This window comes from Chrysochloris asiatica, unplaced genomic scaffold (assembly GCF_000296735.1).
Source record: "Chrysochloris asiatica unplaced genomic scaffold, ChrAsi1.0 scaffold00100, whole genome shotgun sequence".
NCBI lineage: Eukaryota > Metazoa > Chordata > Mammalia > Afrosoricida > Chrysochloridae > Chrysochloris > Chrysochloris asiatica.
The window spans coordinates 3,908,621-3,932,453 of record NW_006408618.1 but is presented as its reverse complement, the minus strand read 5'-3'; the positions used below and the strand labels follow the sequence as shown (position 1 = coordinate 3,932,453).

At 41.6% G+C, this 23,833-nt stretch overlaps 1 protein-coding gene and 1 pseudogene across 1 annotated transcript in view; both read right to left on the bottom strand.

The window, feature by feature from the left end:
- Positions 1-10,756, bottom strand: part of RABGAP1L (RAB GTPase activating protein 1-like) — a 958,953-nt gene extending 948,197 nt beyond the window's left edge. Inside the window, exon 1 of the mRNA XM_006867062.1 lies at positions 10,616-10,756. Coding sequence (XP_006867124.1) covers positions 10,616-10,675 — 60 coding nt within the window. The 5' untranslated portion in view covers positions 10,676-10,756. The remainder of the gene's footprint in view (positions 1-10,615) is intronic.
- A 7,959-nt stretch (positions 10,757-18,715) lies between these two features.
- On the bottom strand, positions 18,716-23,629 carry LOC102822591 (annotated as a pseudogene).
- Between the last annotated feature and the right edge of the window lie 204 nt (positions 23,630-23,833).

Sequence of the window (23,833 nt, the reverse complement as noted above, 5' to 3'; positions counted from 1 at the left end):
TGATACCCCTACTGCACTCTTTCTCTGAATCCAGCTTGGATTTCTGGCAGTTCTTAGTCAACATACTGCTGCAATCATTTTTTAAATTTTCTTCAGCAACATTTCACTTATGGGTAATATTAATGCTATTGTATAACAATTTCTGCATTTTGTTGAATCACCTTTCTTCAGAATGGGCACAAATTATGAATGTTTTCCAGTCAGTTAGTTAGGTAGCTGTCTTCCAAATCACAAATAAATGAGTGCTTCCAATACTGCATCTATTTGTTTAAACATATCAAATGGTATTCTGTCAATTCTTGGAGCTTTGTTTTTCAATAATGCCTTCAGTGCAGCTTGAACTTCTTCAATACCATGGGTTTGATAATGTGCTCCCTCCTGAAATGGTTGGATAGCTACCAATTCTTTTTGGCACAGTGATCCTGTGTATTCCTTCTATTTTCTTTTGATGCTTTCTGTGTCATTCATTATTTTGTCCATGCTGTTGTTGTTAAGTGCCTCTGAGTCAATTCTGACTCATAGTGACTCCATATAGGGTTTCTGAGGAACAGCTTGTGAATTTGAACCACCAACCTTATGGTTAGCAGTCTAGTACTTATCCTACAATGCCACACCAGGACTCCATAGAACCCTGCAATATTTCAAATTGAGACTTAATTTTTTTCTTCTTCTTCACTTCTTTAAGCTTGAGAAAAGCTGAGTGTGTTCTTCCCATTGGATTTAAATCAAAAAAGGTGTGTGTCAGGGTTGTGTCCTTTCACTATGCTTATTCAATCTGTTGCTGAGCAAATAATCCGAGAAGCTGGACAGTATGAAAAAGAATACAGCAGCAGGATATGAAGAAGACTAACTAACAACCTGATATGCAGATGACATACCCTTGGCTGAAATTAAGAGAATTTAAGGCACTTACTGATGAAAATCAAAGATAACACCCTTCAGTATGAATTATACCTGAGCATAAAGCAAAAATTCTCCTAAGTGGATCAGTGATCAACATCATGGATAATTGGATATAAGACTGAAGTCTCCAAGAATTTCATTTTACTTGGATCCACCATCAAAATTATGTTGTTGCTGTTGTTGTTGTTATGTACTGTGGAGTCGGTTCCAACTCATAGCAACCCTGTACAGGGTTTCCTTGGCTGTAAATCTTTACGGGAGCAGAAAGCCTCATCTTTCTCCCGTGGAACAGCTGGTAGTTTCAAACTGCTGACCGTGAGATTAACAGCCCGATTCATAACCACTACGCTACCAGAGTTCCTTTTTCAAAATCATGTAAGCAGCAGTAAAAAAAACAAACAAGATGAAGGGAGCAGAAGGCACAGTGAGGAATTCAAGAGTTAAAGTGAATAAAGGTAACTACTGCTAACTGATGGTACATGGAGAGGATTGCAATTACTGTAATGAAGCAAAGTATATGATTTGTTGAATGTAAAACTAATGATATGCTCTGTAAAGCTTCACTCAATTCACAACAAAAAGCTTGAAAATAATAACAATAATAAATTAAACAACATATTGCATTGGGCAAATTTGCTGCAAAAGATAACTGGAAAAAGATATCACTTTGAGGACTAAGATGCACCTGACCCAAAATATGGTATTTTCAATCTCCTGATATACATACAAAAGCTAGACAGTGAATAATGACAACCAAAGAAGAATTGATGCCTTTGAATTATGATGTTGACAAAGAATATTAACTATATCATAGATTGCCAGAAGAACAAACTCTATCTCGGAAGCAGTATAGCCAGAATGCTCCTTAGAGGTGAGAAAGAAGACTTTGTCCCACGTCCTTTGGACATGTTATCATGAGGGACCAGTCTTTGGAGAGCACATCATGCTTGATAAACAAGAAGGTCAGCGAAAAAGAGGAAGACCCTCAACAAAATGAACTGTCAAAGTGGCTGCAACCATGGGCACAAAAATAGCAGCTACTGTGAGGATGGTACACAACTAGGCATTTCGTTCTTTTCATTATGGTGTATGCAGGGTCACTATGAGTAAGATTTGACTCGACAGCACCTTAACAACAACAACTGCTACCTGAAAGGTTGGTGATTTAAGTCCATCCAGGAACACCTTGTAAGGAAGGACCGGTGATTTACTTTGTTCTTAAAAATCAGCCACTGAAAACCTTGTGAAGTACATTTCTACTCTAACACACACAGGGTAGCCATAAATCCAAACATACTCAATGGCAATTGGGTTGGGAGTAGTGGTGATTCTGTGGTAGAATTTTCACCTTTCATGCAGGAGACCTGGGTTTGATTCCCAATCCATACACCTCAAACATAGCCACCACCCACTGTCAGTAGAGGGCTAGATGTTGACCAGGTTTCGGCAGAGCTTCCAGACTAAGACAGGGTAGTTTAAAAATTTTTTAAAGCCTGGTGTTTTTCAGCCAGTAAAAACCCTATAGATCACAACCTGTCTGATACTATTGTACATGGTGACACCATAAGTCAGGGGTCAAATGGACAGCAGCTAACAAAAACAAAAATCTTATGGAACCGCTCCTATGAAACTACTGATACCTTCAAAATAACAAGACAACACAGTATACACATCAGAAACTTACATAAATGGGGTAAACAGCATGACAATGACACAATTCATATTTATTTTGGAACTATAGTTCATCCTCAAAACTCTCTGTCACAGCTGGAGACTTTAGTTCCAGAGAGGGAGAGCGACTGTGTGCTGAAGACCAGGGGGGTACAGAGGAAGGATTGCATGGAGGGGATTGTAACCATGGCAATGAGACGATATACGATAGAATGAATGTAAAACTAATGTTCTCCCATGTAAACTATCACATAATTCACAATAAAACATTTAAGAAAAAAAAAAAAAAAAAAAAAAAAACTGTCAACCATCCAGAAGCAGCCCAGCTTTTTACCAACCAGTTGTTTATCATAGCAACTTCATTACCAGGATTACCAAAATTTTCCACACACTTCAGTGATGAGCTATTAAACAGTCTCTGTATTGTTACCTGGGCAACACTTTGAGAGGGCTTTAACCTTCATAAAACTTGTGGGTCAAAGAGAAGTAAAGCTTCTGCAAACTGTGCATCACTTTAATTAGAAGCAGTAAGTATGAAATCAGCAGCACACAGAAAACCTTGAGTAACTGCCTCCAGTGCTTCAATCTGATTAACAGACACAACTGCTGTCATTTTTCTTCATTTTCTAGCCACCTAGTACCTCTGTGGAACAAGGCAAACTCCATCTAGAAATTCAAAACCTCCTCAGTCATACAGGCTGTCAAACACAAATGTTGAAACTCAAAGAAGTTCTTTGAGTAAAGAAATCTATCAATCCCTCACACCTTGACTTGGTGTGACAAAAACCAACTTTACTGTCCTAAATTCTGAAAGCCAGTTACCCCTCTGAAAGCCAGCTACCTCAGCTACGGATCTGTGTAAACTGCCTTTCTGCCTGAACCAGACCTGCATCTGAAAATGAAAATGAAGATTCAGTCATTTAGAAATCACATTTTAAAAGTCCCTTTGAAAAGACTTTCAAAACTGCTTCCTGCTCTGCTCAGCCAATTTGATTTTGTCCATTCGGCAAAGCAAAAAGCACTGGTATCTCTCCTTACAAAGAAAACATTTTCCTTTTTCAACAGTTTCAGGATTGGTAAATTCAAGGCTATTCCCTAACACTAATAATTTTCCCTTTCAACTTTTACACTAAGGACATCTCTGGACCTGTTTTTTAATCCAGAGCACAGCACATAAAGCTTATTTGACGTTAGGAAGTACTAGATGGCTCCAGAGACCAAAAAACAAACTAAAGATAAGCTAAAAAACAGAATGGAAAGCTGGCATGGAAGGTTCATAACCATCTGGTGCAAACTGGCCTTCATTGCTTAGCCCTTTCACAACTAATTCTTCCCAATCCACTTATTCTATGCCTTTGATCACTCCAGTCTCTCTTCCAAAAAGGCCTTCTCTCCATTCTATTTGCCCTATGCCCACATGTCCAAATACTACCCATTCTTCAAAGTATAATTCAAAAGCCAGATTTCCTTATCTTTACAACTAAAAAAATTTTCTTGTTCCTCTCTAAACTCACATAGCACCTTGTCTTTATCATCCATTACTATCTGTCTTGCATTACCTTTAGTTCTGTATATAATCCTCTGCATCAACATAGTCCTCCAATTAAAGTTCATGTCTTATTCATCTCTATTCAAACTGCTTAACAAAATGCCTTATATATATTAAGCACCCAGGTTTAGCTAAATTAATGACCTGGGGTGAAAAAGAAACAAATCCACTAGAAATAATGCTCGATTAGGAGGCTAGAGACCTAGCTTTGCTAACAGCCTTGAATTTGAGTCTTTTAGTGTGTTCACCTGCTGCAAAGTGAGGAGGGCTGGGTTAAACAAAGTTTTTCAAACTACAGACTGTTATCCATTTATCAGGTTGGAGTCATGGTGTAATGCTGTTGGCAGTTCAAACCCAACAGTCATTCCTCAAAAATCCTATACAGAATCACTAGGAGTCCAAATCAACTCAATGGCACTTAACAGCAAGCTCAATTTGGCAGTCAAAATCCAGTAATTTTTTCAAATAAAATGAGACAATACAAAATACCAAAATGTGTTATAGGCAGTATATGCTGTCAATGTTTATCAACTGGAAATCTGCCGTAAATACTCCCACCTCGGCCTATCTCAAGCGTACTGAGTGTGAAGCTGGGTGGAAAGAGATGGGAACAACTGTTCTTGAAAGTCAGTATGAGCTAGCACAGCACTGAAAAATAAGTAGTGTTTTGTCAAACTTTCCCTTCAACTTCAAGTGAGTGTGTGTGTGTGTAAACAAACACTGGGTCAGGATGTAAAATTTCGTATGTGAATCACAGTCAAAAAAAGTTTGATAAATGCTCTGCTAAACAAAGTCCTGGTGTGGTACTGTTGGAAAAGCACTAGATTGCTAACCAGTAGGTCAGTGGTTCAAACCCACCAGCTGCTCTTCAGAAACTCTACACAGGGTCACTATGAGTCAGACAGACTCAACGGTACTTAACAACAACAAACAAAGTCCTAGTCTCTTCCACATGCACCACACAATTATATAAATCTTACTCTTGAATACCTATTGAGTCTCTTCTCCACCATAATTCATATTTCTCTTCAATCTAGAAAACAAAATCATAGATATCACCAGAAGGTAAATTACAGAAAAGTGGAGGTTCTCAGCCTTTTTCAGCAAAACACACCTGAGGCACATTCCTACTAGCATCAAGGGCTCACCTGTACCAAGGACTGAGAGAAAACAAGAAGAAATTCACAGTACGAAAGAAAGAAAAATAATAATTCTGATATTTGTGCCCATGTCCTCTGCCCCAATAAGAATCCAGTACACAGAGAAAAAAACAGTGCCATAAAAAAAGTAAATTTTCCATATGTAATGTTTATCAAAGTTTTTTGGCATACCTTTGCATCCTCACAATAAGACTACTGAGAATTTCCTACTACAATTAAGTTTTTGCCACGGATTACACACATGTAGTATTTATTGGATTTCTAACAGGCTGGGTAAAATGGCATAGCAAACAGTTTTCAGACTTGATGTTTTGAGAAAAGCAGGCTTTTTAGTGAGAAAAAGGAGTCCTGGTATAGCACTGTAGAATGCACACTGGACTGCTAGCCACAATGTCAGTGGTTCAAATGCACCAGTTTCTCCTTAAAACTCCTATAAATGAGTCAGAACCAACCCAATGGTCCTTAACAACAACAATAGTTGGGGGAAAAGACAGTCTTTATTTTCCTACTTATTTAAACTCACTAAACTGTGTGAGGAGGGGATAAGTTTCTTGAATGTATTTTTGGCTGTACTATGTCTATCACAACAATACAGTCTGTAACCAGATTTTTCCTGCATGTTTATAAAGAGTTATGTTTTCTATTTTTAATGCTATTTAGAAAACAAGAAGGTCCAGAACTTTTAATACACTAATAATATTAATCCAAATATCTTCTGACTATATGCCTAGAAGTTTCCCAGGAAAATCCCCAAAATTTACACCAAAAAAAAAAAAAAAAAACCCACAAGATGACAAAAAGGAGTAAACATACTCCAATTGTGACTGTAATGTGGAAAGTAAATGAACTATGAAAAGGAGAATGCTGAGGTACAAGTTCTGCTTGATGCCATTAAATCTTCCTTATTAGGGCTCACTGTTGTTCACAAAGAAAAACCCTGGTAGCACAGTGGCTAAGCACTCGGTTAGGATCCCCAGCAGTCGGGTTTAAGGAGAAAGGTGTGGCAGTCAGTTTGCATAAATATCATGTCTTAGAAACCCTGTGGGGCGTTCTACTGTCCTACACGCTCCATATGAACTGGAATTGACAATGCAATGGGTGGTTGTTCACACATTTATACGCAATTTCAAATACTACCAAGAAATATCATGAGGTGCTGGTTAGCACTGGACTGCTAGCCACAAGGTCAGCAGTTCAAACCCACTAGCTTCTCTGCAGGAAAAAGATGAGGCTTTCTGCTCTCAAAATGATTTACAGCCTCAAAAAGCCTATACTACAGCAATGAAGCGGCAAGCTAAGCCCTACAATGTTCAGTGGACTTCTGTGGACCCAGTTGGGGACCTGGTTGGCAAGCAGTGTGAAGAGGCCTGGGGACTCTTGGTCAGTGGCGTGGTCACAGAGGACTCGAGAGGAGAGTGAAGCTACCGGCTGACGGGAAGAGAGGACATATGCACAGGCGCGCTCACACGTGCAAATGATACCCGTGTGACCTGGACCGGATGACTGGATGATCGGAGCTCAACCAGGAGAGGAAAGAAGAGGGGGGAAAAAAAAAAAAAAGAGTGAGCTGATATAGTCTGATGAACTTGACCTATACCTATGGAGCAGCAACTCAAAAGAGGGAACAAATCCTCACAGCAAGAAACATTCACACACACCCCACACACACAGAGTGGACGGAGAAGGGCAGCTTGGACATTGGATACTCAAATGGGGAGGGGGGGACTACAAAGGCAAGAAGTGACTGGCTTACAAGCTTTCAAGAGGGAACCTGGTGCTAGGGAACATGGCTGAAGGCAGAACCTCCAGTAGGTACTATTCAATCTGTCTGGGCGGAGCTGATGAAAGGAGATACAGATGGGTAACTCGTGATACTGTAGTGAATAATGCTTATCAGGACGGACTATGACAGTTGGAAATGCAAAGGTGAAAGTTTTGTAACAAGGAAGGGAGTGATTAAATCTCCAGAATAGGAGTGGAGACCTCTGGGACCATCAACGGAGAAGAGCCGAGAGCGGGACCCTACCCAGAGAAGCAGGGATGCCTGAGATAGAGACAGAGATGATGACATGGAGTGATGAAGCGACTGGGGACTTTGGACCCAGAGAGGGAAAGGGACTGTGGGCTGAAAACTGGGGGGAGGAGGGGGAAGTGTAGGGGGCCGGTTTCTGGGATATACCCTTTGGGTGGTTGATGATGCATGGAGGGGATTGGAACCATGGCAATGAGATGATATACAATGGAATGAATGCAAAACTAAAGTTCTCCCATGTAAACTATCATACAATTCACAATAAAACATTTTTTAAAAAACCCTATACTAGACTGGACTACTAGCAAGGTAGTTTAAATGCACCCGTTTCTCCCTGAGCCAACTCAACGCGCCTAACACCCACCATGAATTGAAAATTATTCCCCACTCTGAAGAACTCTGAAGAGGCAAGTCAAGCAGTCTTTCTCCACACTCAACATAAAAACTCTCCTCAAAAATTGAGTATGTTTTATTATAACTCAGTCTGAAAACTGCCTCCGTTGTTTGTAGTGGTTATTGCTCACGTGACTATCTCCATAAGAACTCCCTGAGCTGTCTTTGAAGAACCATCAGTTGGAATAGCCTGGGGCTGCTGATCATCCTCAGATCCCATGGCTGACTCATTTATATAAGGGAAGAGTTGTTCACATATAGTAAATCATTAAAACTTATGTGACATAAACAAACAAGCTGTATGTCTGGGTATCCTATAAACTGAGTACCTACACCATTTCCCAAACACCCTCTCTATCCAGACATAATCATGCCTACATAACTTCAACAAGCCAACAATGGACTGGCATACAGTACCAGTTCTACACCTCCAATATAAGAAAGAAACGTTTGCAGCTTAGAGACTACTCTTTTCAAAATCAATCTCTACAAGTCTGACTGTCTCCCATATATTTTTGATAGGGCACAACAGAATTCCCTCTTCTGACTGTCCCAAGATATTGGATAACAGGACTGTCAGCTTTAATACTATATCATCTCAGAGTTTAAATAAACTAAGTATGCATCGTTAATTAATTTCACATTTGGGTTAAGGCAAATAAAAACTTTTAATATAAAAGTTTTCAGGAGTAACAAATTCAGAACTGGTGAGATGATAAGCATCAAGATTCCTGTTTGCATATCTAATCAAATTCTACCATCCAAGTAAAAAACATCGTAACTATTGTAGCATAAACGATCTAATTCATGAAACAATCAAATCAAAGGAATAAAAAATCCCAGAATATCACAACTGTAATATGTGGGAATTCCCATCAAATAACTTTGGTTAAAAAAACCCACCATACATAATAATCACTCTTTTTGATGTTGGTCAGTACATTGGTTTTATGTCCCAACAGTATTGTACCCAGTTTTCTAGTGTGTAGGATAGGCTATAAAGTATGCTCACATATAAGCGCTGTCCTGCTACATATCTGCTACTCCCTGATTATACTAATATATAATATCAAAGCACATCTTGTATTAATTTAATATGTTGTTGTTGTTAAATGCTATCGAGTCAGTTTTGACCCATCGTGATTCACCATAGGGTTTTTGAGAAGCAGCTGGTAGGTTTGAACCACCAACCTTGTGGTTAGCAGTCCAGTGTTTACCCTATAGTGCTACACCAGGACTCTTAATTTAGTATGTTTTTGTTGTTAAATGTCATTGAGTCGGCATAGCGATCCTGTTTAGGGTTTATAGACAAACTAAAAGTCTTAGCTAGAGTCTCCATTTTGTTGTTGTTAAGTGCTGTCAACTCGGGTTCCAACCAACAGCCATGAAGAGACTGGTGAGCTTGAACTACCGATCTTGCCATTCAAACTGACTTTGGAGCCCAGGACATTAACCCACAGCACTACACCAGGACTCCAAAGTGTCCATGTAGGTGAACAATTAGTACAAGGTAATGATAATAGACACATTAAACTCATCTCCTACTCCTCCTTTGCAATCTCATGTTCAATTTCACATGAAACTCTCCCTCGAGTTAATGAATCCTGCCAGTTTTCCAATGCTAACTATCAGATTGTGGACACACATTTTCCAAGGTCAAAATTCACTTCCAATTTGACCACAAGCAAACTTCAGGTCCATATATTCTGGCATTATAAATGCTAAATATACTGCAGACGTAGAACAGAAGTCAAATACAAACAATATCTGGAGAAGTCAGGTGGTTTTTGTACAAATGTGTTTTCAGAAATCTAACAGGCAACTACTATCCCCACCTTGTGCAAGAAAAATGTAAATGTATAAAATTCATAAACTTTCCAATACCAAAAATACAGGCCATGAAATCAGCTTCCAAAGTTGCACTGAAATTTGTCAAGTAAGCAAAAGTTCTCCTTACCATTAGTGGAATGAGATTGGCGTTTCTCTTCATTTACATGAAATCCTCAATTCTGCAAGTAACCACCTAAATTCTGGTACTGTTTCTAAGATAACCCTATCAGAGAAGTCCAAGGGAACGCACATAAACCCGGACACACTGCCATGAGAGCAGAAAGGAGCCCTGTAAGTCCAACACCCTTGTGCCTAGCCATCTCCAGTTGGCCGGTGGCCCCTTTCCACATGCTGACGCACTGCCCAGTCCTGCACCGTTGGAGACCAGTCTCAGAAACTTTGACTCAGTTATCAGGACGTTGAGCACCCACAACTAGGGCGGGGGAAAGGGGTGTTTGTGGTGGCCCACGCGGTCAACTTTGAAACGGGCCATTCCTTGCAGGTAGAGATCTGTCCAGAATGCAGCCCATCCCAGGCTGCAAAACCACAAGCATCAACACAGCAGGAGCAGAGCAAAGTGCCGGCGGGGGAAGGGGGAGCGCGAGGGCGGGACGCGGTCACGAACAGAAGGCTGCGTGTGAGTAAAAACATACCCTAACCACACGCCCCGCGGATGCAGGGGTGCTGGAACTGTGAACCCGGCAACAACAGAAGGCAAAAGCGCAGGCGACGGCAATGTCAAGAGGGCACATCTGGGGGTGGCGGCCCCTGAAGCCACCACCCAACCCCCAGGTGAGGGGCGCCGATCCCGCTCGCCCGCCCGCCTGCCTGCCGTCTAGGGCGCCCGCCCTCCTGGGCCGCGAGGAGTGGCCGTGGGGGAGAATCGCGGCGCCCGGGAGGCGGCGACAGCTACGAACCCGCCCTATGCCTTCCTCCCCGCGACCCTCCCGCATCCCCATCCCGGGCCGGGCCCCTATCCGGACCCTCCCCACGCTCAGTCCCGCAGTCAACACCGCCGGCCGCGGAACCGGGCCGCCGGGCCGCCCTCGGGTCCCTAGGAGGCCGCCCTCCCCTCACCTCCTCACGTCTCCGCGAGCAAAGCCGGAACAACAACTCTATCAGACACCCGCGTCCCATCCGCCGCCCGGCGCTCAGCGGCCCGGCGGGTCCCGTTCACTCCTTCGCCGCCAGAGCCCTGGGAGGGCGGAGGGAGCCGAGAGGGGAGTGGAGGGGGATGGCCCGGCAGGAAGAGGCGAGGGAGGGGGCGGGCCGTGGAGGAGGCGAGTCGGGAGCGAGCACGTCCGGGCCCCTAGGCGCAGCGTGCGCGCTCATGGGGCGGAGGCGCTTTCCTTGCCCCGCAACGGAGACGCGCACTCGCGTACACGTCCTTCCTGGCCGCGCTCGGGGCCTGGAATATAAGGATGTTACTTTTCCTCCCTGCTCTCCTTGACGGACCTGGGTTGTTAGAGGAGGGATGAAGTAAGGGACAAGCGGTTCTCGTGACCCTTCAAAGCCTCCCCGAGGAGTAACTGCACGTGTGAGTCCTCTTTCGCAGCACGCTGAGTGGCGTCCCGCGCCCGGGGCTGGAGTCTTCCAAAGCGGTTACTGAGTTGGTAGATAATTCCTAGTTTGGAGAGATTATTTTCTTGCTCATAAACCTGGTTTACATAATTTCACTCTTAATACCCTGTAATCCTTAGGGAAGTCATCTTAAAGAATACTAACTTTTCTATCCAATTACAATGTCTGTGCTACTTGCAAGGTGTCGTCTGTGTTTCTGAGTGCTCCTTGTAGATTCGTTCCGTGGAACTCAGGAGATGAAAGAGGGAAATAACCTGCGGGGGGCGGGGGGCAAGAACAGTGATAAACATAATTATGTAAATTTATATGAAGGAAAAGTGCTTTCTGTTTACACCGTTTTATTCTTTGGGGTGTTAGTTTTGGGGGTACAGCAAGCTAGGTAGAGATAAAAAACATTAGCTGCTGTCCAGTTGGCCCCCAAATTTTGGCGACCCCGTGTGTTATAAAATAAAATTCCTCCATAGAGTTTTCTTGGCAACTGACGACACTCTTTTCAGCACTGGACTGTGAACCACAACGGTTGGAGGCGAGCCCACTAGCCACAGGCAGCAGAAAGGTGAAGATTTCTGCTCTCGCAAAGATTTACAGCCTCGGCTGTGTTTTAAGTCCGTTGTTTTGGCTATTTAAATCCTTAACAACTTCAGTTTCTTCTCTGTTTATCATGATGTAGTTTAGCTGTTCCTCAACTCCATCTTCATAGACCTTTGAAAACAGCAAGTGGCCATCCATGACTGCTGTCAGTTAAGTTTTCTATTAATATGAAGCATGACATACAAATCACAATCATAAGAGCAATCCATGTGTCAGCTTGCTACAAGTAAAACTCTTGTCCCATGGCCACATATCACACCTCTGAATACCAGGAGTCATTCTGAAAAGCTGAGCTGTTCCCCACAAGGAAACCTAGATAAGAGAATGTCATGGGAGAACCTAGATAAGAGAGAAGTCACATGAGAACCTAGATAAAGAGACAGTGAAGGTGATTTGATGTAAACTCATCTCTACCACCAGAAAAACATGCCATAGGATTTATGGCAAAGAATAGTTCATATAATATGCATTTGTTTTCTGACTTGAATTCCTTTGCTTTAAATGTATGTTAGCCCTGGTTCATGAGAGAACTGAAGCGCATACCTTTTGGGGAAATTGTCATAAAATATTCTAGCATGATTGATAACATGACAGTTCTAACCCACAAACATGAGGGTCCTGCTATAACTCACAAACATTTTCTACTTGTCCTGAATGATTATTTCTTAAAGTTAAAAACCAGACGATTTCACATACATTTCAGGCTTCTTTCTTTAAAAGTGGACAATGTGGTGACAATGGGTTTACAGTTTCACATTGTGGCCTAATTAGCTAAACCTGGATAGCAGCTGCCCTCTTTAGACAGGACATGCATTCTCTTTTGCTAAACTCCACATTTTTTGTTCGACCTTATCCTGGTCTGTTTTCCTCATTTAGGTCTGCAACCCCCAATTTATAACATCACAGTTTCAAAACACTAAAAACAAGTGTTGAACAATAAAATAACTATGATTTAGAATAACTGGATAATAAATGGAATCCTTGAACTATAGTATTTAATTGAATGAAATATTAACATTCCTTTTTATAATAAACATTACTGGTTGATTCCTCAGCATACATTTTCATCTCTCAACAAACTATGAGGCTTCGAGGATTTGAGCAAGAGTAGGCCCATCTCTCGCTCAGGTGTGGGCCCTGATTAATATAATCAAAAGCCAATGATACTGAAGGAGGAAGTCCAAGGTGCATTGAAGGAATTGGCAAAGAACAAAGCACCAGGAATTGATGGATTACAAATAGAAATCTTTCAAGAAAGTGAGGTAGCACCAGAGGCACTCACTCATCTCAGCCAAGAAATTTGCAAGAGAACTATCTGGCCAACTGATTGGAAAAGATCTGTATTTGTGCCCATTCCAAAGAGAGGTGACCCAACGAAATGTGGAAATCATCGGACAATATCTTTGATATCCCATGCGAGTACAGTTTTACTAAAGGTAATACAGAAACAGCTACAAGCATACATTGACAGAGAACTTCCAGAGGTTCAAGCCGGATTCAGAAGAGGCTATAGAACGAGGGATATCATTGCTGATGTCAGATGGATCTTGCCTGAAAGCAGAGGATATCAGAAAGATATTTACCTGTGCTTTATTGACTATGCCAACAAGGCTTTCAATTGTGTGGATCATGATAAGCTTTAGACAACATTGTGAAGTATGAGTATCCGGAACACTTAATTGTGCTCATGAGAAATCTGTAAATGGACCAAGAGGCAGTTGTTCGAAAGAACATGGGAACAGTGAATGGTTTAAAATTAAGAAAGATATGCAACAGGGTTGTATTCTTTCACCATATTTATTCAACCTGTATGCTGAGCAAATAATCCGAAAAGCTAGGTTATATAAAGAAAAAATGTGGCATCAGGATTGAAGGAAGACTCATTAACAACCTGCGATATGCAGATGATACAACCTTATTTGCTGAAAGTGAAGAGGACTTAAAATATTTACTGATGAAGATGAAAGAGCACAGCCTTCGGTATGGATTACATTGCAATGTACAGAAAACAAAAATCCTCACCACTGGACCAATAAACAACATCCTTACGTAGAAAACATTGAAGTTGTCAAGGACTTAATTCTTCTTGGATCAACTGTCAACACTCATGGAAGCAGCAGTCAAGAAATCAAATGACATATTGCATTAGGCAAATCTGCTGCACAAGACCTTTTTAAAGTGTTCAATAGCAAAGATGTCAGTTTGAAGACTAAGGTGCACCTGACCCAAGCCATGGTGTTTTCCATAACCTCATATGCATGTGAAAGCTGGACAGTGAATAAGGAAGACCATAGAAGAACTGATGCATTTGAGTTATGGTGTTGGATGGAGGAGAATATTGAAAGTACCATGGGCTGCCAAAAGAACAAGCAGATCTGTTTTGGAAGAAGTGCAGCCAGAGTGCTCCTTGGAGGCCAAGATGGCCAAACTTTGTCTCTCATTGGTGTTGTTTTTTCAGGTGCCATCAAGTCGGAACCGACTCATAGCAACCCCATGCATAGCAGAACAAAACAATGTCCAATCCTGGGCCAACCTCACTACCACTGCCACACTTGACACCATCAATGATGCCACCTGGCTGATCCATCTCATTGGGGGGTCTTCCTCTTTTTCTCTGACCCTCCATCTTACCCAGCATGACATCCTTCTCCAGCGACTGTTCCCTCCTGACAATATGTCCAAACTATGAGAGACAGAGCTTAGCCATCCTGGCCTCCAAGGAGCACTCTGGCTGCACTTCTTCCAAAACAGATCTATTGGTTCTTTTGGCAGTCCATGGCACTTTTAGTGTCATACTTCAGATATATTGTCAGGAGGGACCAGTCACTGGAGAAGGATATCATGTTTGGTAAGGTGGAGGATCAGAGAAAAAGAGGAAGACCCCCAAAGAGATGGATTGGCAAAGTTGCAGCATCAATGGGCTCAAGCGTGGCAACAATTGTGGGGTTGGCCCAGGATCGGGCAGTGTTTGTTCTGTTGTGCATAGAGTCGCTATGAGTCGGTGCTGACCCAATGGCATCTAACAACAACAACAACAATCAGCCTAATGGAATCCTGGTGTGGTGCTGTGGGATAATGCACTAGATCACAAGGTTGGTTTGAATGGCAAATCAGCAGTTCAAACTCACCAGCCACTCATAGAAAATCCTACACAGGGTTGCTATGGGTTGGAACCAACTTGACAGCACTTAACAACCATCAGCCTAATTGATACTAGCTCAGGTGTAAATTGGTACAATTGTAAGGAAACTCAGAGCTAGCGTTTGAGTTTGTGAGAAGAGAAATGCTCTCTTTTCTTATGCTGGCTGATATGTAGAAGTCCTATACTTACTGCAGTTACAGTGCTACCCTGAAGGAAACCAGCCTAAGAATAAAACTGACACATAGAGAATAGAAGAGCTCAAAACCCCATCTGAATCTTGTCACATTCTTTGGTTTAATATGATCCCTAAGCCAATAAATTATCTTAGGTTAAGAAAGTTCAGAAGAAAATAAAAGTAATCTGATACAATTTTATGAACTTGACCTACACCTGTGGATGCAGTAGCTCAAACGAGGGAAGAAATCTTTACAGCGAGGACCATTCCCACCCCCTCCATATACAAAGTAGACAGGGATGGGCAACTTGGACATTGGCTACCCAAAATGGGGTGCTACAAAGGCAAGAAGTGACTGCCTTACAAGCTTTCAAGAGGGAGCCTAGATCCAGAGGGCTTGGAGGAAGGTAGAATCTCCACTGAGTAGTATCCAATCTCTCTCTCCTGATGAAAGGAGATTAGAATAGGTCTCTTGTGATACAATAGTGAATCATTGTTATCAGGACTGATTGTGAGGGTTAGAAATGTAGATGTTTTGTGATGATTGGAAATAAAGGTAGACTTTGTAGCAAAAGGAGGGGAGTGATTGACGTTGCAGTCTAGGAGCGGAGGTCCCTGGGACCATCAAGGGAGAAGAGCAGAGAGCGGTACCCCACCCAGAGAAGCAGTGACAGCAGAGATGGAGGCAGAGACAATGACGTGGAGAGATGGAGCGGCTGGGGACTTTAGACCCAGAGAGGGAGAGGGGCTGTGTGTTGACAACTGGGGAGCAGGCTTGGTTGGTTGATGATGCATGGAGGGGATTGTAACCATGGCAATGAAATGATACACGATAGGATGAATGTAAAGCTAATGTTCTCCTATGTAAACTCTCACATAATTCACAAGAAAACATTAAATAAATAAATAAGAAAGTTTGAATTTGGCTTATTACTTAAGGCCGAAGCTAAATTTTTTCGATACATGTTATAAAAGAAAGAGTTGCAGTTGCTTTATCTAACCCTTCCAAGGATACATTTCCAATGGGATGGATAGATAACATCCTAGGTTTTAAGGTTTTAGAGAGACTTGAAAAGAACCTCCAAAAAACTCCCTTCCCCATCAGGTTACCTGATGCCTGAGAGCCCATCACTATGACCTTTCCCACCCCATCTTTTTGAAACTTTGGCTTAAATCTATGCCCTCTTTAAATCAACTCTCCCAAAGAAGAGTACTTTGTTGATTCCAATCCATGATGATCTTACCTACATGGGTTTATCAGATGGTCTTTTGTGGGGGTTTTTTTGTTTTTGTTTTTTTTATTGGAAAGATTGGAGAAAAGATACTGGGTGCTTGAGGGAACAGGGAATCATAAAGGAGAAAAGGATGTAATAGAGAAGAGACTGGAGGTACAGAAAACAAACTTTTATATATCATAGTTCTCTGTAGACCTGAATTGAGAATAATCTAGATCGCTTATACTGAGCCTACATTGTAGACCAATTTTGTACTATAATCATCCTAAATAACTCTATGTGAACAAAATCAAACAATATGCATATAGGAATCTTCACTGAAAGAAAGATAAATGTCTGTCTGAAGAATAACTAACCTGCTATTTCTGTAATTTGATAAGAAATAAAAAAACACACAAATTTTTTTTTCATAACTGATGGCAGTCTGCTGGCATTTAATCCACCATCAGAGACTCTTTGGTCCTAGGTGCTAATCTTCTTTTGTGAATAAGAAAATCACCTTAGGGGTGTATTTAAAATGCAGGCCTCTGTGTTCAACCGCTAAGAGATTCCAATTTAGTAGCTCTGGGATGGGGCCCAAAATTTTTATTTTATTTTATTTATTTTCAGTGCAAGTGTACTCAGCAAACCAGGTTTTCATTCAAACAATTTCTACACATATTGTTGAGTGGCATTGGTTACATTCTTTACATTGTATGAACATTGTTATTATTTCCACTCTACTTGTTATATTCCCATCACACTAGCCTCACACACACACACACACACACACACACAGAACACAGTACTCAAAAATGATATTCATTACTTTGTTAACTAATCTGATATTTAGAGAAAAGGTGGCTTGGAATAATTTCAGTTCAAAGCTTAAAGAATATTTTAGGGAATCCTCTTATTTCAGTGAGTTCAGTAAATATTTTTGAAAACTTGAAGTTGTCTCTGTTTTCTCGTTTATTTGTTTTGTTTGCAATGCCAGTACTGTGAAATAAGCATTGGACTGCCAACCTTAAGGCTGGCAGTTCAAACCAACCAGTCACTCTTTGGAAACCCTATTATGGGACAGACTCAATAGCACACAACAACAACAATGCCCAATGTAGGATAAGCATTAGACTGCTAACCACAAGGTGAGCAGTTCAAACCTACCAGTAGCTCTCAGAAATCCTATACAGGGTCACTGTCTTAGGTTGAATTCTCTAGAGAAGCACACATGTATATTGTTAAGTGCTGTCCAGTCAGTTCCAACTTATAGAGACCCTGTATAGGGTTTCCAAGTAGCAGCTGGTGGATTTGAACCACTGACCTAGTGGTTTGCAGTCCAGTGCTGAACTTACAGTGCTATGCCAGGAGACTGTATATATGTATATACAAAGAGAAGTTTATATCAAGGAAACATCTTACACAGTTGTAGAGGTGGGAGAGTTCCAAATCTAGGTCAGCTAAATTAAGATTGGCAGGTTAGACGGCAGACAAGTAAGGCAGGCAGGTAGGCAGGTCTGGCAGGCAGGTAATAGAGCTTGTCACTGGGTCAAGTCCAAATAATCAGTAGTCAGTAAACAAGCCACATGCAAGATCCAGACCCAGCAGAGAGCAAAGAAGATTTGCCAGAGTTGTCTATTGGAAGCAGGCCACACTCCCAAGGAAATGTTCAATTCATTGTCTACTCATAGCATTAATTATATTAGCTCTCATTTTGGGGGTAGCTGCATTTCAAGTGCCAAACCACTGAGTATCCTGGCCCAATCAAGTTGACACAAAACCTTAATTATCACAGTTCACCCCTTGTCAACTTGGAACTTGTACATATCTCCTAAAACCATGTATATAATTTCTAAATAAAGATAATTATAAAGTCATACTTGTACAGCACATGATACAACTAGAAAGCATACAACTGAAAATGCACTGATTCCATTTATATCCAATATTATTTATATGAACTTATATTTTACAAATAAAGCGATGCACACATTATGTATGTTTGTATGTATATGTGTATATGTGTGTGTGTGTGTGTGTGTGTATATATACACACACACATACTTTTGAGTCATAACTTGGAGAATATTGAAGTGCCATGGGCTGCCAAAAGAATCAATTGATCCGTTTTGGAAGAAGTGCAGCCAGACTGCTCCTTGAAGGCCAAGATGGCCAAACTTCGTCTCTCATACTTCGGACATATTATCAGGAGGGACCAGTCACTGAAGAAGGATATCATGTTTGGTAATGTGGAGGGACAGAGAAAGAGCGGAAGACCCCCAACGAGATGGATTGGCCACATGGCAGCAGCGATGAACTCAAGTGTCGCGACAGTAGTGAGGTTGACTAGGATCGGGCAGTGTTTCATTCTGCTGTGCATAAGGTCGCTATGAGTAGGCACCAACTTGATGGCACCTAACAACAACAACATATATGTGTGTGTGTGTGTGTGTGTATTTGTGTATTCCTAACAATTACAGCCCTAGTTTCTGCAACTGGTCACATGGCTGTAATTGGTATTTATAACTACCTTCTTCTACTACCTATTCTGTATCCTCTTTGCCCTCGGCAGGCACCTCAGCTGGTCGTGGTTCTTTACCTTGGTGGGGTAATCCAAACTTTCATGAAGGGTCTGGGCCATTAATAGTCATGGTGGAATTGAGTTGCTGTTGTTTACCATTTAATCACAGGACATGATAGTACTAAAAGACATCCTAAGGAATCTTCTGGGTTCCACACATTTTCTTCTTTACCTACTTTATGTAATGTCAGTGCAATTTCCCTTGGTAACAGGATCAATCTCACCACCATATACAGTAACTCCCTCCTTTACCTGTTGATCAAGAAGCATGAGGAGCCCAAAATGGCCAGGGGGCATTTTTAACTTCAGTTCAATGGAATCAGGGCTATGTCTCCAGGTGGAAGTATTCCTCTCTTTGAAACGAAACCATCCAGACCCAAAGAACATATAGTCACAGGTACAGACAGAAAAAGTTTGCAATTAGGTCACCAGCAGTAATTGTGAGTGGTGCCACTCCATTTCCACCCCCTTGGTTCCTGGACCCGTGAATCCTGGCTATTGGAGAAGTCGTACCATATATTAGATGCTGGTTTAGAGTATATACTAGCCTCCTGGAGAACATTTCTCCAACCATGCAAGGTATCACCACCTAGCTGGCACAGTAATCATGTCTTTAAAAGGCTATCCCATCGTTCAATCAAGCCAACTGCTTCAGGATGATGAAAAACATGGTAAAACCAGTGAATTCCATGAGCATGGACCCATTGCCACACTTTGTTTGCTGTGAAGTGGGTCACTTGATCTGAGGCAATGGTGTGTGGGATACCATGACGATAGATAAGGCATTCTGTTAAGTCTACAGATGATAGTTTTGGCAGAATTGTTATGTTCAAGGAAGATAAATTCATATCCAGAGTAAGTGTCTATTCCAGTAAGAACAAAATGCTGCCCTTTCCATGATGGAAGTGGTCTGATGTAATCAACCTGCCACCAGGTGGCTGGCTGATCTCCCAGAGGAATGGTCCCATATCTAAGATTCAGTGTTGTTTTCTTCTGCTGGCAGATTGGGCACTCAGTAGTGTCTGTAGCCAAGTCAACCTTGGTGAACGGATGCCCATACTGCTGAGAAATAACCTCCATTCCAGCTAATCATGGTAACTTTGTTCATGAGTGGCTGGAGAAAGAGAATGATTACTTTTCACAGAATGTGTCATCCTGTCCCCTTAATTGTTAAAATTGTCCTCTGCCAAGGTAACCCTTTGGAGCACATTCCTATGAGACACAAATAACTTTTTTTTCCCCATTCGTAGAGGTCTATCTATATACCTCTTCTCCACACCTCCTTGTCACCAATTTTCCAGTCACGTTCCTTCCAAGTCTCTGACCATTCAGCCAAACCATTAGTCACTGCCCATGAATCAGATTACATGTGCACATCTGGCTGTTTCTCCTTCCAAGTACAATGAACAACCAGGTGCACTGCTTGAAGTTCTGCCCATTGGGAAGATTTACCTTCACCACTGTCTGTCATGAAAGTCCCAAAGAGGGGCTACAATGCTGCTGCTGTCCACTTTTGAGTGGTGCCTGCATATCGTGCAGAACTATCTGTAAACCAAGCACAAATTTTCTCTTTATCATTCAACTAATCATAAGAAACTCTCCATGAAGTCATAGACATAAACTGGGAGAGGGAAGGTAATGTGACAGGAGTGGAGACCATGGGGACTGGAGCCACTTCATCATGCAAAGTGTTTGTACCTCCAGGTACTGCTTGAGGCAGATCTTGTATATAACACTTCCATTTAATGATGGAATACTTCTGTGGGCCAGATAATGCCCAATGGTAGCTCAGGTCACATGGTGAGTTGGTGGCTGATGGCTAGACATTCAGTCTACTAGCATGTTGTTAAGTACCGTCAAGTCAGTTCCAACCCATAGCGACCCTGTATAGGGTTTCCGAGGAGCAGCTGGTGAGCTTGAACTGCTGACTTTGTGGTTCAAACCAACTTTGCAGTCCAGCACATTAACCCACAGCACCACACCAGGACTCCCAGTCTATATGAAGGCCCAATAATAAGCTTAGAGCTGTTTCTCAAAAGGAGAGTACTTCTTTGCAAAGGATGGCAGGGTTTTGCTCCAAAATCCTAAGAATATGTGTTGTGATTCACCAATAGAATCCTGTCAAAGACTCCAAAATGCATCTGCTTCTGATACTTGAAGCACTATTGGCTCTGCTGGATTGTATGGTCCAAGCGGCAGATTAGCTTGCCCAGCAAAAGCCTTCTCTTGTTGTGGGCCCTACTCAAAATTAACAGCTTTTCAAGTCACTTGATAAATAGTCCAGAGAAGCACACCCAAATGAGGGATATGTTACCTCTAAAACCCAAAGAGGCCCACCAGATATTGTGCCTCTTTTTGAGTTGTAAGAGGGGCTAGATGCAATAACTTACCTTTCACTTTAGTACCTCTGTTGTTGTTGATAAGTGCTGTTGAGTTGATTCCAACCCATAGCGACCCTGTATAGGGTTTCTGAGGAGCAGCTGGTGAGCTTGAACCACCCATCCTGTAGTTCAAACAGCTTTGCAGTCTGGTACACTAACCCACAGCATCACACCAAGACTCCATGAATACCTCTGTTGTTAAGTGCCGTTGAGTCGATTCCGACTCATGGCAACCCTGTATAGAGTTTCTGAGGAGCAGCTGGTGAGCTTGAACTGCCGACCTTGCAATTCAAACATGCCCCTAAATCACTGAACCCCTAGAAATTTCACTAAGGTGATAGATGCCTGAATTTTTTGGGGGGTTAATTTCCCGCCCTTTAGTATGCAGATATTTTACTAATAAGTCTATCATCATTGATACTTCTTCCTCACTAGATCCAATCAGCATAATGCCATCAGTGTAATGGACCACTGTAATTAATGTCTTGTGGAAGATAAAGGTGATCAAGGTCTCTTTTGATTAAATTATGACATAGTGATAGACAGTTGATGTACTCTTCAGGTAGGACAGTGTAGGTATATTGTTGGCCTTGCCAGCTGAAAGAAAACTGCTTCTGATGATCCTTAGAAACTACAATTGACAATAAAGGCATTGGCAAGCTCATAGCTACATACCAGATATCAGGATGTATATTAATTTTCTCAAGCAATGAAACAGCATCTGAACAACCACAGCAATTGGAGTCACCACCTATTTATATTTATGATAATCCACTGTCATTATCAAAGCTCCATCTGTTTTTTGTGGGGTTGTTTTGCACAGTCTAGATAGAAAAGTTAAGTGTGGATGTGGTGGGAATCACCATCTCTGCATCCTTCAAGTCCTTGATTGTAGCACTAATTTCTGCAATCACTCCAGGAATTACTTTTGGTTTATTATTTTCATGGATCAAGGTAAATTCTAATCGCTTCCACTTGACCTTTCCAACCATGATCGCTCTTCCATTTCTGTGATCCAGTGTGGGGTTATGCCAGTTGCTGAGTATGTCTATTCGGATTATGCATTCTAGAATGGGGGAAATCACTACAGAGTGACTTTGGGGACTCACTGAACATGCAGTGAGATAGATCTTAGCTAAGGCTTTACTAATAACTTGACTTTTATATGTCCCCACTCTAATTGGTGGGTCACAGTGATGTTTTGTGTTTCCTAGAATTAATGTCAATTCAAAGCCAGTGTCCAACAATTCTCCCAAAATCTAATAATTTCCTTTCCCCCAATTGATGGCCAGTCTTGTAAAAGGCCATAGATCTCTTTGGGAAAGGTTGGAAAAAAGGCTAACAGCTGGCAGTGTAGTGGGGTCCTTCAACAGGACCTAGCCACCTCTTCTTTCAATGTGTTGTGGGTCTGTAAATTAACTCAAGTCTGAGAATTGATTGAGATTCCGTGACACTCTATTCTGGTGATTCAAATTAGACTGCCATTCACTTGACCTAGAATTCTTCCTTTTGTACAGTTCAAATAAATATTTGATATATTTCATTCCTAGGGACATCCTGCCTAAGTCGCTAATGCCATAAGTCCACACGAGTCAGACTATTCTGATAGCTACTTTAATACTGTCCTTTATGGTAACCCCCCTACCTTGTCTTTGTCAATTAAGTGCTGCTACTTGGCCCCTACCACCACAGTGTCCAATCAGCCCTATTGTAGTTAGGTGTATTAATTCAATTCAGGTAGTTCCCACAGTCAAATCTGGCTTACATAATATAGCAATCATATTAGTCTTCAAGTAGGTTGGGACTAACTTCACAAACTTGTTCCTTTCTGTTGGGTAAAAGGTGTGTCCTCTGGGTACTCGTGTGTGGGTTTGTGGGTCTGTCCTATAAATCCACTGTAACATGCCAATTTCCCAAAACCTTTTAATTCCTTTCTCTACAGAATACCAAGGAAGGTCTGGCACTTCAACTTGATGTATTGTAGGCCACCACATAATCCATGCTTCAGAGAACCAACCAAATAAACTATTAGATCCTCTCCTAACCTCTCAAGCTGAAACACTAAATGAAAAATCTGTGCTTATTTGGCTCATATCAATAAACTCAGATTGATCCAACCTTACATTTCTTGCACCATTATCCTACATCCTAAATAGCCATTTCTACACATATTTTCCACGTTTCTGTTTGTACATATTAGAAAACTCAGGCAGTTCTTTTGGAGTGTAGCATACTTCTTCTTGGGTCACAATTTGTACTTTACCTTTTGGGGCTGGCTGGAACTTAAGTCTAGTTTTAGATCTAGAAGCAATAATTAGTGGAGGTGTTTCCTGGAAACATTCAGAATGTCTTGCAAGAAAATCTACATTAGGTGATGTCCCAAACAATGCCTCAGTCATCAACTGATCAGGCACAATTGGGCTCATCTTGAGTATGGGCAGAGGGGATAATGGTGTTACTGATAATGGGTCAGCAGACAAAGATTGAGTCATCTCTTCAGATGAGTGAGGTGATACTTTGATGAGAGTAATTCTACAGAATTTAGAGGCTCAGTGTCCCCAGCTTCCTGATTATCTGTCCGTATGTCCCCATCCCAAATTTCAGGATTTCATTTCTTCCCGGTCAATGCC